At 46.8% G+C, this 12,568-nt stretch overlaps 1 protein-coding gene across 10 annotated transcripts in view; it reads right to left on the minus strand.

The window, feature by feature from the left end:
• TOM1L2 (target of myb1 like 2 membrane trafficking protein) overlaps window positions 1-12,568 on the minus strand; it is a 49,695-nt gene that overhangs the window by 4,489 nt on the left and 32,638 nt on the right. For 2 of the 10 annotated variants that reach the window (XM_015876844.3, XM_085514698.1), the window contains exons 12-14: window positions 11,324-11,399; window positions 8,410-8,475; window positions 1,907-1,966 (exon numbers count right to left, since the gene is read on the minus strand). In XM_015876844.3, the coding sequence (XP_015732330.1) occupies window positions 1,907-1,966; window positions 8,410-8,475; window positions 11,324-11,399 (202 nt within the window). Of the gene's footprint in view, window positions 1-1,512; window positions 1,665-1,906; window positions 1,967-8,409; window positions 8,476-11,323; window positions 11,400-12,568 lie in introns of those variants that run through there. The other 8 variants (XM_015876848.3, XR_014934076.1, XM_015876847.3 and 5 more) reach the window with 5 other exon arrangements.

A 12,568-nucleotide genomic window follows, 5' to 3' on the forward strand; every position in this document is an offset into this window, starting at 1 on the left:
GCAGGAGGAAGCACCAGGGATGCTTCAGAAGATTGCTGGTGGTATCTGGTAGCCAAATTTTCCCTGCTGGACACTAATGGCAGCCCAGTGCTGCTTCCACTTCAGCCAGCAACACTGAGTCAGACCAACACTGGCACCCAGTCCTATGAAAGGACTGCACTTTGCACAATGCCCCCAGATAAAACACACTTCCAGCTGACAAAGTAGTTTGGAACTGGTGTTCTTCTTGGGGGGGGGGGTTCATTGCAGATCTCATGCAAAAATGCAGCAGGTTTCCTGGTGTCCGTGCTGTGCACAGACCTGGTCAGGGTGGGCTGGAGGAAGGATCTGCCCACAGGACACAAAGGGTGGGGTGCCATGGGGTCAGCATGTTTCTACCAGCTGTGAATTTCCAACAGTCCTTTAGTGAGGAATGAAGTCCAAGAAGGTGACACCCTCGTCAGTCTATTAGGACATAAAAAATGGACTGAACTAAAACTCAGATGCCTCAACTTGCACCTGCTTTGAAACAGAACAGAGTATGTTGGTGCATGGGCTTTTCCACCAGGAGGGGGGGCAGACTGAGCAACCTCACAGCAGTGTCTGATGCCTGACAATGAAATGTCCCTCAGCACCTACTAGGTTTCTACAGTACGGAGGTTTCCAAAGGGACAAACAGTAGCCCCTGCTTCATGTGCACATGCACTCTTTGTTCCATTGTATCCCCAAAAGGATAAGGAAATAAACAAACATTAGTTAATCTAATCTGCAGCTTCCTCAGCTGGGAAGCAGAGAACTAAGATGAATCTTCAACAACAATGAGGAGGGGAATCCATCTAGGGTCAGGTTATCCATCTAGCTACCCAGGGTGCAGCCGATGCCCAGAGCTCCCTTAGTGTCTCTCCATAAGATTCTCTCCTGACAAATTGATGTAACTGGCAAAGACTTCAGGCAGAGCAGACATGTTAAGTTTTCCGCATTTCTTTGCCCTGAGCTGACAAACCCAATGGCTGCAGGAGCAGGGAGCTGCCTGGGGATAGCCTGTAGTTGGAAGGAGCAATGGAAGGAGCTGATCCTGATGTGAGCACACAGTCTGGTTTCCTCGCAGCACATTTAAAAGAACAGCCTGAACTGCAGCCCATCCCCAAAATGCTCTTTGTTAATCAGAGTCAGGTGCTGATATCAAAAAGGAGACCTGAATTAATGCATTCTGGCTGCACCACTGCCTGGCCCAAATGGGCACTGGTGCAGCAAAACTCCAGGCCAGTGGAAGAGCTACTTTGAGTTCTGTCTTTCATTTGTTTGTTTAATAATTGCCAGGTAATTATCTCTTTAGAGAACTGCAAGTTATTAACGTTGAAGAGACGCCATTATACATTTTTATTGTTATTGTTGTTATGAATCCTATCAAAACTTCCTGCTTGCAGATTTGAACAAAGACTCGCTGATTTGGAAGGAATCTGGGCCTTGACATGGCAGCTCTTAGGAGCATGCCTGGAAGTAAACACGTACCTGGATCCTGCCAAAGCCAACACAGCTTTCACCGTGTGCTTTAGGACTGGCGGAGAGCACAGGTAAATCTCAGCACGTCTCTGGGGCTGATCTATGAGGTCCAGCCCAAATGCTCTGTGATTCTTGGCCTACATGCTTTCCTCCAGACATGACTTCTGGGATTCCTGATTAGGCTGTTGTATGATGTCAGTGTGGGCAGGTGAAAGCAAAGCAACTCAGAGAAACGTTTTGAATTGCTGAACTCAACGCTATCCCCACCTGCTTATATACTCCCCCCAAAAGGACAGAAGCAACACGATTTACAAGCTTTACTGTCTTCTCTTAATGAGAAATGCCAATAACTCAGCAACACGTCAAGAATTATCCATACAAATGCTATTGCCCGTGTGAAAAATGAAAATATAAAGAGTCTCACCACGTCGGTACTGAGCCACTCCTCAATGTCATCCATGACAGAGGACTGTGCAACAGGGATCTAGGGAGTGCAGCGAGAGAACAGCAAGGCAGGCAAACCCAACCACATCCACAACCACGGCCACAGAGCGATGGAAAACGCCAGAAATAAGATTAAAAACAAAAAAACAAAAAACAAAGATGTGAGATGGGCTGGAGAAAAAAGGAAAAAAAAAATAAAGAAAAGAAAAAAAGTGACAAAATATAAATGGCATTTCAAATAAAGAAACACTCGGAAAGGAAATGACCAACAACAAGGCTTAAAAACAAAATACAGGAGAAAGATTACGGGGAATGAGGTGACTGGATGGCAGCGCGTGATGCGATGGGTCAATGTCCCGACCACATGTTACAGCCATCAGGATGGGCTGATGATTCTAATCCTGATGGTGGAAAGCTTTTCAGGGTAGAATACTGGATACTGGTTAGGTTTCGAAATGTTAAATTTATACTTCTGTTCTTGTGTTTTTTTAATGGGTATTAGCCACAATTGAGGGTTAGCACAGAGGGCTCGAAGCCTCCTGGCAAAGCTCAGCTAAAAACAATTTAATTTTCTGGGAAGGTGGAGGCAGCTGGAGACAAACACCATGTTCCACTCCTGGCCCTGCTCCCACTGCACCCAGGGCTCAAATTCAAACAAACCTGGCACGGTTCCTCTGACAGTGGCAGCCCTCTTGGAACAAAGGCAGAAGGACCAAGCTTGTGCAAAGCATGGCGTCACCAAAGTGCAGGCAAGGAGGAGGAAGAGGCAGCAGCTCTGCAGGAGCGCAGAGCACAGCTCCTCTCAGCTCCTGCCATGCTGCTCCTTGCAGAACTGCATGGACGGCTCAGCAAAATGGGAACGATGTGCTGCTGTGACAGGAGAGCACACACAGCACTGGGTGCTGCACTGTGGTTACTGCACAGAGCCGGCGGGCAGCGGCTGGCTCAGCCAGGGGAAATCACTGTGCGTTAGGAAAACCATTTCCTGATGAGCTGCTCAGCTTAAACACAACATCGGGCTGTGCGAGAGGTAAACAGGAAAGCACCACAATAGAGCTAATAAGGACAACCTGCAAAGCGCTTGGAAAGCAATGTCAGGCATGCAGGTGACAGGGCATGGGGCTGGCAGGGCTGTGAGCACTGTGGGGCTGTTGGAGCTCTGCCTGGAAGCTCTGCTGGGAGGAGAGTCAGCAAAGACTTTGCAGGTGAGGTTACCAGGAGATGCAGCTTCCTTGCCACCATTTAACAGTGCTCTGCAATAATTTTGCCTTCTAAGGTTGGATATTAAGAAACTTATTTCTTCTTGGAAAGAGCACTCAGGCTCTGGCACTGCTGCCCAGGGTGGTGGTGGGGTCACCGTCCCTGGAGGTGTTCCAGAGCCATGAAGGCACTTGTGGATACAGCGGGATGGGTTGGACGTGTGATCTTAGGGGTCTTTTCCAACCTCAATGGTTCTGTGATTCAGTGGGGAAAGGGGTCAAATTAGGGTAAGGGCCCCTTTTTAATTTACAACAGAGCTGAATCATGGACAGCCAATATTGGCACAGCATGAGGGCTATTAACGAGAGCAGAGCCCTCCAGACATCCTCCACCACGTGCCTTTGCAGGGACAAGCTACATCTTGTTGAGCTGACTTATTAATTTAACAGCTTCGGAAAATCCTGGCTTCAGAGACACAAAGTGAGGAATCTATCCAGCCTACAGCAACCTAAAAACTACTGCCGAAGTCTCACTGCCATCTCTCCTTCTCATTACCTAACAGCGCACACAGCAAGCAGTGCTACAGAAGGTGCAGCTTTGGGAGCTGTTGGCAGCTCTGAAAGGTGCCCAAATTTCTTTAAGGATGGTATTACAAAACGTGTAGGAAGGTGAGGAGGAAATGAGTAGGTTTGGTCTGTTTTTCCATGAATAAAATAAGGGCATTTCTCTAAAAGGGTGGACCTGGGGTCCGTGTTAGGAACAGGAATTCAAGTAGTGGCTCTCCTGAAAACACAAGAGGTGACTGAAGCAATGATGAGCTCCCAGGGGTGACAGCACTCCCAGGGCTGCAGGAGTCCTCCAGAAACAGCTCAGCTTAGGAGCTGAGGAGCCGTGCTGCTGTATGTTGTAGGACTGTGGGGAAGAAAAGGTTGGGGAAGGAAATCTACATTCAGGCAGCCTATTCTTTATATAACAAATAAGAACCTCAGAAGAGCAGAAACACTTTTCCCAGCTCATATACAAGAAGCACAGAGAGCTGTAAGATAAGCATTTGAGCATGTCAGATGTTTGCTGCTCAGCTCTGACCCTTTATAAAGCTTCCCCCATCTTCCATGGCTCTCAGTAGGCATAGAGATAAGCCCAGGAGCTGAACCTACTGCTCCTGCCATGCTCAAACCTCCAATTTATCCTCTCTCAGATGGAGCCCTACTTTCCCCATAAAACATGGGTAAAAACGTATCAGGTTCAATTTGTCCAAATATAAAACAAAGGGGGGAACTTTCAAGAGTAACTGTAAGTTTTCATATGTTTGAACCGTAGCACTGTACTATTCAAGGTTTATTTGGGACTGCCCATGCGGAATGTGACTTTCTGCCAGCTGTGTATCTGCCACATCTCCCCCTTCCCAAAGCCTTAAACCAACAACCATGGAGCGGACGTTTGTTAAAGCTAATCCTCAAAACTCAACAGGAGCAACGTGAAAATAAATAAGCTGGTTTACACATTTAAAAAGACAACAGTTTGTGAGAACAAACAGCAGCAGCGGCCGCAGACGGCATGGAAAGGGCTCCAGAATGGGATGGTCCTGTTCATACATGGATTACACAAACATGCATGGTCTGGTGGAGCTCTCAGCTTTGGCCAGACAGCTCCCCACATCGTCAGCGTTGGCTGCAAGAGCTGTTTTTATAGTGATAGTGTGATTTCTTTTAAAAGAGCCTACACTTGCTGTAAATGGAAATTAAGTCACAACATATTTTTGGGTACTTTAAGTCACCGGCTGTCATTGAAAGATGGGCTCAAAGGGATCATCTCTACAGACCTGACAGGGAATTGCTGAAGGAGGGCCAGGACAACAAATAGGATGCATCAATCCCTGAGAATCCACAAGAATTTAGAATTCAGGTTCTTCCTTATTTAAATTAGATTGTGTTGGTGTTCTCACTATCAGTCAAAGCCAAAGTATTGCCAATATGTTTCCTCAGAAGTCATAAAATCCAATATTCTACCCTTAAAAAGACAGTTTAAGGTTATTATTATCACATTTCATTTCTATTAAAAAAATGATCCCACTGGAAAAGAAGCCGGGATGAAATGACAATTCAGGTCTCCAGGTGAGCTCATTAATGTTCTTAAAGCGTTTAACAAGATTCATGTTCATTGCTGCTAGACGATTGTCTTGTAGTAGCTTTGTTAATTCCACTTCTTTCCAGATGTTGAACAAAGCTGACACCAACACCTGGTTGGCTGCTATTCATCCCCTTGGTTAGCAGCACTAACAGTTCTGTTATTCCTATAGCTAGAGCACTAGGATAGGTGTTAGCAAGCTGCTCCAGCTTACCCCGACAGCCCTGAGATCTATTTCAAGCTGTTGTGATCTTGAAATAGCTGCCTGGCCTCCATATTAGAACACACTTGGCTTTACATGTAAGGATTTAATTAGCTACTTGATTACTTGTAACTATGTTTACATATTGCATAGATGGGGAAGGCAAGAGCTCAGGTGCAGTATGTTCCCAGCGCAGCCTGCTGCACCCGTACAGCAACCCGCCAGGCAGGGCCCAATAGGCACATCCAGGCAGCGTGTGCCTTCCTTCACCTGGACATCAGCCTTGGCCATGAAGTAAAACAACCTGACAGGTAAAGGAGAACAGGACTTCAGGACTAGGGAATGTGCCTTCAGAAAGGAGAGGGGACCAACCACGCAGAAGGAATGAGACCTTCATGCAATCCAGTCCCCACAGTGATGACTTGCGTCAGTAATCTCACATTACCCAACTCATTTCTACATCTTAGATCCTATCTCTCCATTGAAAGTAGACAGCAGCATTCCTCTACGTTTCTAATTAACGTCTCAGCAAAGATTATGTTGAGTGTTTACTCACATATCTTTACAGCTCCACTCTGGCAGTCAGGCTGCGAGGCTGAGGGCTGTCCATACCTGCTGCTGTGAGCTCTGGGTCGCTTTCATTCCCCCTTCACCATTGCCCCAACATCTGTCCTGATACCATGGTTTAAGCAACACTTGCTCCTTGCTTTTGCAACAAATACCCACTTGGCATGGGAGCAGGCAGGCAGATAATTCTAACCACCAAATATATTCAATGCAAATCACAATAGCAACTGAACTCATGAGAAAGGGAACTGGAATTACTGGCACTAACATGGGCTGACCTTATGCTAAAGGCTATGGCTAAGTGCTGCTGCTGCAGAACCCCCCTCCCAAAGCATGGCCCAACCTGTAGAACCCAGACCTCAGTCTGCAAGCAGATCCCCCACCGGACAGCTTAGCAACGTCCCTAAGGCATGTTTGAAAAAAGAACATTTTCTGAAGACAGAAATGAGGTTAGCTTTGTGGGCAGAGCTGGAGGGGATAAGCACGGTGCATCTCCATGGACCTGCCAACACCTTGCCAGAACTGAGCTACAGATTAAGCTGAAACAGAAACAGTGCTTCCAAAAGGAGATACACACGGAGCCCTGACTGAGCTGAGCTCCCTCTGCACAGCTGTGCTGGACACACAGAGATGGAGCAGAAAGAGCACAACACTAAGCTTAGATGTATCCTAACGTGGAAAGAAGAACACGAGGTCATGACAAAAGGATGTGATGACCACTTGGGCAGGTTGCTCTGAGAGCGGGGGCAGTGTCCTTCTTGTGGTCTCACTGCTGTATAGGCACAGTGAACAGCAGTGTCAGCTTACCCCTCTTTTCCCCCTCATCTCTAAAATACAGAAAGTTACTGAAGAATCTGCACACCAGGTTCACACTGGGGATGCCAGATATCGCACCTGTTTTGCAATTGCTATGAAGTTGTATTAATACACACAGTTAAGAACTATAGCCAGGTAAGAGAGAAACAGAGTTAATGATTAGTGTAGGTTTATTTTAGGTATTTCTCTCTCACATTTAGCATACAAACAAGGTGACAAGCTTGTCAGAGCAGCGACCAGCTGCACAGCCAGCCCCTCCCCCCCCCCAGCTCTGTATGCCTCCATGAAGAGTGCAGTATCCTTTTTCCAGACCGAATAACCACAAGCCAATAACAAATATTGTTTGTTTTTTTTTCAATAAAGGAGTGGTGTGAGGGGTGTGAGCAGCAGGACTGCTCTTGTAAACAGTGGAATGGAAAAGAAGAAGACCTGTCTCAACCACGGGATGACTCATGATGGATGGACACCCAGCAGTGGCACAGTGCACTGAGTTGGTGCATTATGATACTGCATGCTCTGTTCTTAGCCTTGAGTTTCCTAGGATGTTTCTCTTTCTAAGCACTGATAGCTCAGTCTGGGCCATTGGAGGCCCTCCCTGGAGCAAGGCACTGCTGCTCCACAGGCATCCAGCACTCAGCCTCAAAGACTGTGTACCAATCCCAGAGTGTTCTGCACTGAGTGTTTCCAAACCCAGCTGCAGCCAGCACCGCCTCAATAGCACTGGTAGGACTTTCTACAGTTAGGTCACATTACTGCTACTACTCTCAAACACTTAAAATGACTGATGATGTAGTCTGAAAACATAAAACTATCCTTAGAACTTGGCTTTAAGGCACAGCAGAGGCTTTTTTTTTCTTAACCTACCTCTGACTTGCTGCAAACATGTCGAGGAAGGACACAAAATGTGCACATAAACTGAGATCTCCAAAAGCTCGGTGTCATCAGAACACTGTCATTACCAGACACAGGATTTAAAGCCTTAAATCCAGGAGCAGCACTGTACCTTTTGAAGCCTGAATCCAGATACCTGCGTAATTCCCTCACTGAGGTGGAAGATGTCACACTGGGTAGCAGTTTTCCCATTCTCCTGTCCCCATATGTAAGTATCTCTGCATTACTAAGCTCAATTAAATATGACCTAAAATTACATATGTTTATTCCAGACTATGAAGTTAAGCACTACCAGAAGAGTCTGATTTAAAGGCACCTAGAAAGTGTTCTCTTTGCAAACAAGATGCATTAGACTTGTGTTTATCCCTTGAAAAGCGGATACTGCATAAATAAATCGAGACAGTATAAGGAACCAATCTGACCCCCAGGCCTCCTCTGAAGGTGCTGCGGGGTCCTACAAATGATTCAGCTGGTTACAGGCCTTTGTCCTGCATGAACCAGAAATTGGTGTAAATTTTTCCCTTAGCCCCAGGTAATGATACAGGTGGGAAACAAACTCCTTGTACTGTCTGATTTCAAGTGGTTCAGTAGGTCGGGGTGAGAGGTGAATGGAGGATGGTTATTCTAGGTGAAGGGGTTGGGGTGGGCAGTAGGAGTTGTTTCGCTGGTGAAGTCCTCACCATTCCTTGTGTAATTAGCCACTTGTCTATGGGCTCCATGTCTGAGTTCCCACCTTTACCTCTCCTCTGTGTTGAGAACAGAAAGGTCCATAAAGAGAGAAACCACAGCAACACCCGTGATAAAGTAATATAAACAGCAGCAAGTTGAAAGCTTCACATACACAGACACACACACACACACTCTCTGCTGCCTGGCAGCTGCATCCATGGAGGGGCAGAGCTCATCCTGAGCCCTGTGCTTCCTACAGACAGTTCACTCAATTTTAGCATTTCCTCCACACAGTCAAAAAACTGACTAGAAGTGAGGCTGATGTTTGTCATCTTCTTAGAAGAAGAGAAAGTGTAGGCTATACCACCTACCAAAAAATCAATCAGACTTTACTGGAAACATGCTGTGGAGTTCCCCTTGTTTATAATGCTGTAAGTCAGAGCAAGTCTTACTTATCCTCTTGATCTCAACAGACTCTGCCTCAAACTCTACCAGCACAACAGCTCTAGTGCAGGCGTTATGCAGGAGGGAAGTGATGGCAGCCTGCAGGAGCACTGCAGCAGCCTTTCCCACTGCCCTCCTCTGAGGTTAAAGGACCACCTGTGGCTCCATCTCCCTCTGGCCCTGCAGAGCAGGGCTGGCTCAGCACGCTGCTCTGAGTTTGTGTGCACACAGCCATCCTACATGGGATACCTCACCTGCCCCTATGCACCAGAATCAGCTGCAATCTCTTATGTCTCAGTATGTGTGCTGAGAGAAAGAAAAAAAAACAGGGGAGGGGGGGGGGGGGGAAATCACTCCAACTTTATCTGCTATCTGCATAACAGTGAGAATTGCTTCTTGGACACCTCTCCTCCCAGCTGTGATCATGCAACAACTCTGTGGCAACAAAAGCAATTCCCAACATGGAAAAGCAATATTAAGAAAACAGGGTATTTTTAGCTTGTCTGGTTTCCAGCTGCTAAATCATATTAAAAGACAGCTAATGCCACGTGACTGGCTGTCTCTCTACAGATCTTTCTGAGAATGACTGCATTAGAAATGTCGGATGTGCTGAAATTTACCCCCGGACAACTGTGCTGGAAGAGAACATGTGTGCAGAACGTGTTGCAAAGCTTTGGTTCCTCCCTAGAGCTCTTCTTAAATTACCTCCCTACCCACATTAACGCACGTCTTTCATTTACTGCTTGCTGCCAGTTTTTCCCTATGCATGCTGCAGCTGGTAACTTTAGGAGGGTTTAATTTTTATTTCCTTTAAGAAGAGACAACCATAAGCCTCACAGCACTTGACAAAAAGTAGTGTTCAATAATTAAAGAACAAGTGCATTTGAGAATGAGCTATTCTGATTACACGATACAGTCACTGGGACCTTTTAAAAGCAGCTGATAGTCCCGACATCATCTCAGAGCCCAGAGTTCCACAACCCATAAAGTGCTTCTCCCCCAAAAACTTTGACCCATCAGATTAGCTTAGATACAGCCATCTGAACTGATAACACTTCGGGCAGAGCAGCAGCTACATTGCTGTGAATGACACGTCACATTGGTGCCTCCAGCACAACTGTCTGAGAACAGAAGCATTGATAAACACGGATGTGACCCTGTGGCCATCAAGGCACACAGCCCCCTTGGCCAGTAGCTAACACAGGCCCCTTGCTTTTGGTTAGCCATGAGCAAAGAACAGAATCTCATACCTCCCCAAGTCCTCAACACAGCACAGTGACACGGGGGGCCTAGACTGCAGCACTGATATCAGGAATTCCTCTCTCTCTCCCTGGTATACTTCTGCCCCTGCCTCCCTATGCTACCACCTCAACTGTGCTGGCATAAATGTTTGTGGGATGGGTTATGAACTACCCATTTGGCAGGAGGATGGGGATAGCAACAAGCAGACCAGTTTGTGGGGTGGGGGATGCTCCTAGAGCAACCAGTGCTGAAGCCCTGCAAAGACTGCACTATGGCCAAGGCCTGCAGCTGTGATCTGACCCCAGATGGCTCAGAACACAAATTTTCTCTGGCTCAGAACAGAAACTGCCAGACATGCCAGCTGCCCAGAGCACTCCCATTTCAACTTAAGAGAGAAGTAGGGCAGGATCAGCTAAGGCATGGGGAGGCAGTTCTCCATGGAGGGAGGCATGCCCAGGCTGCCCTGCCTCTCTCTCCCCCATGCTACACTGGCTCTCCCGTGCTCCCTAGTGGTCAGCACAGACTGAAATTATATGGGAAAAGACTGCACTTCCTTTGTCACCTGAAAACTTACTGCTGTGTAACGGACAATTTTAAGAAGCAGGGTGGTAGGGAGGGCTGAGGGATGACCTGAGAGCTCCTTCCACTTCTGCTTTCACAGAGGCACACACACAGAGCTGGCCAAGCTCATCCTCTCAAACAAGTTTTAAGGATCAGGTGGTGTGAGAGGTGGCAGCACAAGGGTCCTTCCTGCCCAGGGGCATGATAGACTGCATGCAAAGGCAGCTGTGGCAAGGCATGCAAAGCATTAAAAGTCTGTATAATTTATCTTCCTGTAGCTTGCTCCTGCCCATGCACTTTGAGCAAAGTCCAACAGTTTAAGACTGCACCAACTTTCATAAGCAAAACCAAAGCAGAGGCACGCCAGCATTAACAGGATGTTCCCTATTTATTCTTTTCAGCAACAATTCCAGTCAAATAACCAGACCCCTCAGGCAAGCTGCAAGCACACAGGACAATTTACCCACTCTCATTTTGAAGGCTTTTAGGCTGGTGTGCTAAGTAGCAGCTCTTTAGCAATCATTACTGAGTAAGTACTTGCTCCTAGATACCAATTTCAAAATAGCCAGTACTAGCATGTCACTAGAATACAGAATGAGAAGACTCAGTCAGAGGAGCTGTCTACAGCTTGGATTCCACACACAGCTTCAGATAACAAAGCACAGAGCAATGACCTACCCCTCCTGTGTTCTGTTTCCGAACATCCAGGGCGGACGCCAATCCTTTGACAGCCTGTGGGTCCTCATATGTCACACTGCAACAAAGGAACAAACCACAGAACTAGAAGGAAGTCCAGCAGTCATCCATGGAGAATGCACATGCTATTTTGATTAACTTCTCTTGAAATCAAAGACGTTTCCTACAAGACTTGAGTGCACTACATGTATTCTAAAAAGAGGGGCGTGCTCTGTATAGAACTGGCTAGCAGTTTCTCAGCTTGTTGAAGAACAAAAAGAGGAAGACTGACATTATGAGAGGGAGGTAAATAGGTTATGAGGGACCATAAGCACATCCAAGAGGTAGCAAGGGACTATGAAGAAAGGCCTGATTACAGACTACGATTTACAAAGCTTTCTATGTGATGTTTGGAAACCTGTCCTTGATGCATGGATAGAAATGGGCAGAGAGAGATTTGGAGGCAGCTGAAACACTCCTAAGAACTAAAGCAAAGCACATGAAGAAGTGCACCAGCTTGGCTCATCACCAACTATTTGCAGAGGCTGGATTTTCAAAAAGCTCCTTACAACGCTGTGTAAAAGGGACACATACTAGTCAGGTGACAGAGGCAATTGCATCACTTCTCTGAGTGCAGCACCAGCCCCTGGGAGGAGCCATGGCCGTGCAGGAGTGCTGGCTTCTCCCCTGCTCTGAGCACAGCATCCAGAGGCTCTCACTTTGGCATGATGGCATGTCACACTCACATCTTCACTGCCCCAATGCTGCTCCACTTACACAGAGTACAGACCAAGGAAGACACAGCAATCCTTCCCTGTGAAATCACGGACTGATGTGTGCTCCTTGTTCTATTAGCTCGCAGAAGGAGATAGAGGTGCAGTGTGGGAAGCTAGTTTCGCGCTTCATTTAGCACAAGAGACAGAGGGAACTCCATTAGATCTCTCTGCAATGCATCTCCTTTCTGACTGCACATTAGGGCTCTCAGCCTGAAATCTCTAGTGGTAACGTACGCCTCTACAGCAGAGCACATCTCAGCACTGACACTACAGCTGAAGCAGTACAAACAGCTGTACTGATGGCTGCAAATGAAAGATCCTAATAAGCCTGCCAGCTGAAATTATCGAAAACTTATCAGCTCTGGAAAATGTGCTGAAGTCTCAGCAAACCTATTTAACAACATTTCTTGGTTTGAGACAAAGTGTTGCCCTGACTGCTGGTAGCCACTACACCCACTTGAATTTGAAACCA

The sequence above is a fragment of the Coturnix japonica genome, chromosome 13 (assembly GCF_054131305.1).
Source record: "Coturnix japonica strain WE chromosome 13, WE-NBRP24, whole genome shotgun sequence".
NCBI lineage: Eukaryota > Metazoa > Chordata > Aves > Galliformes > Phasianidae > Coturnix > Coturnix japonica.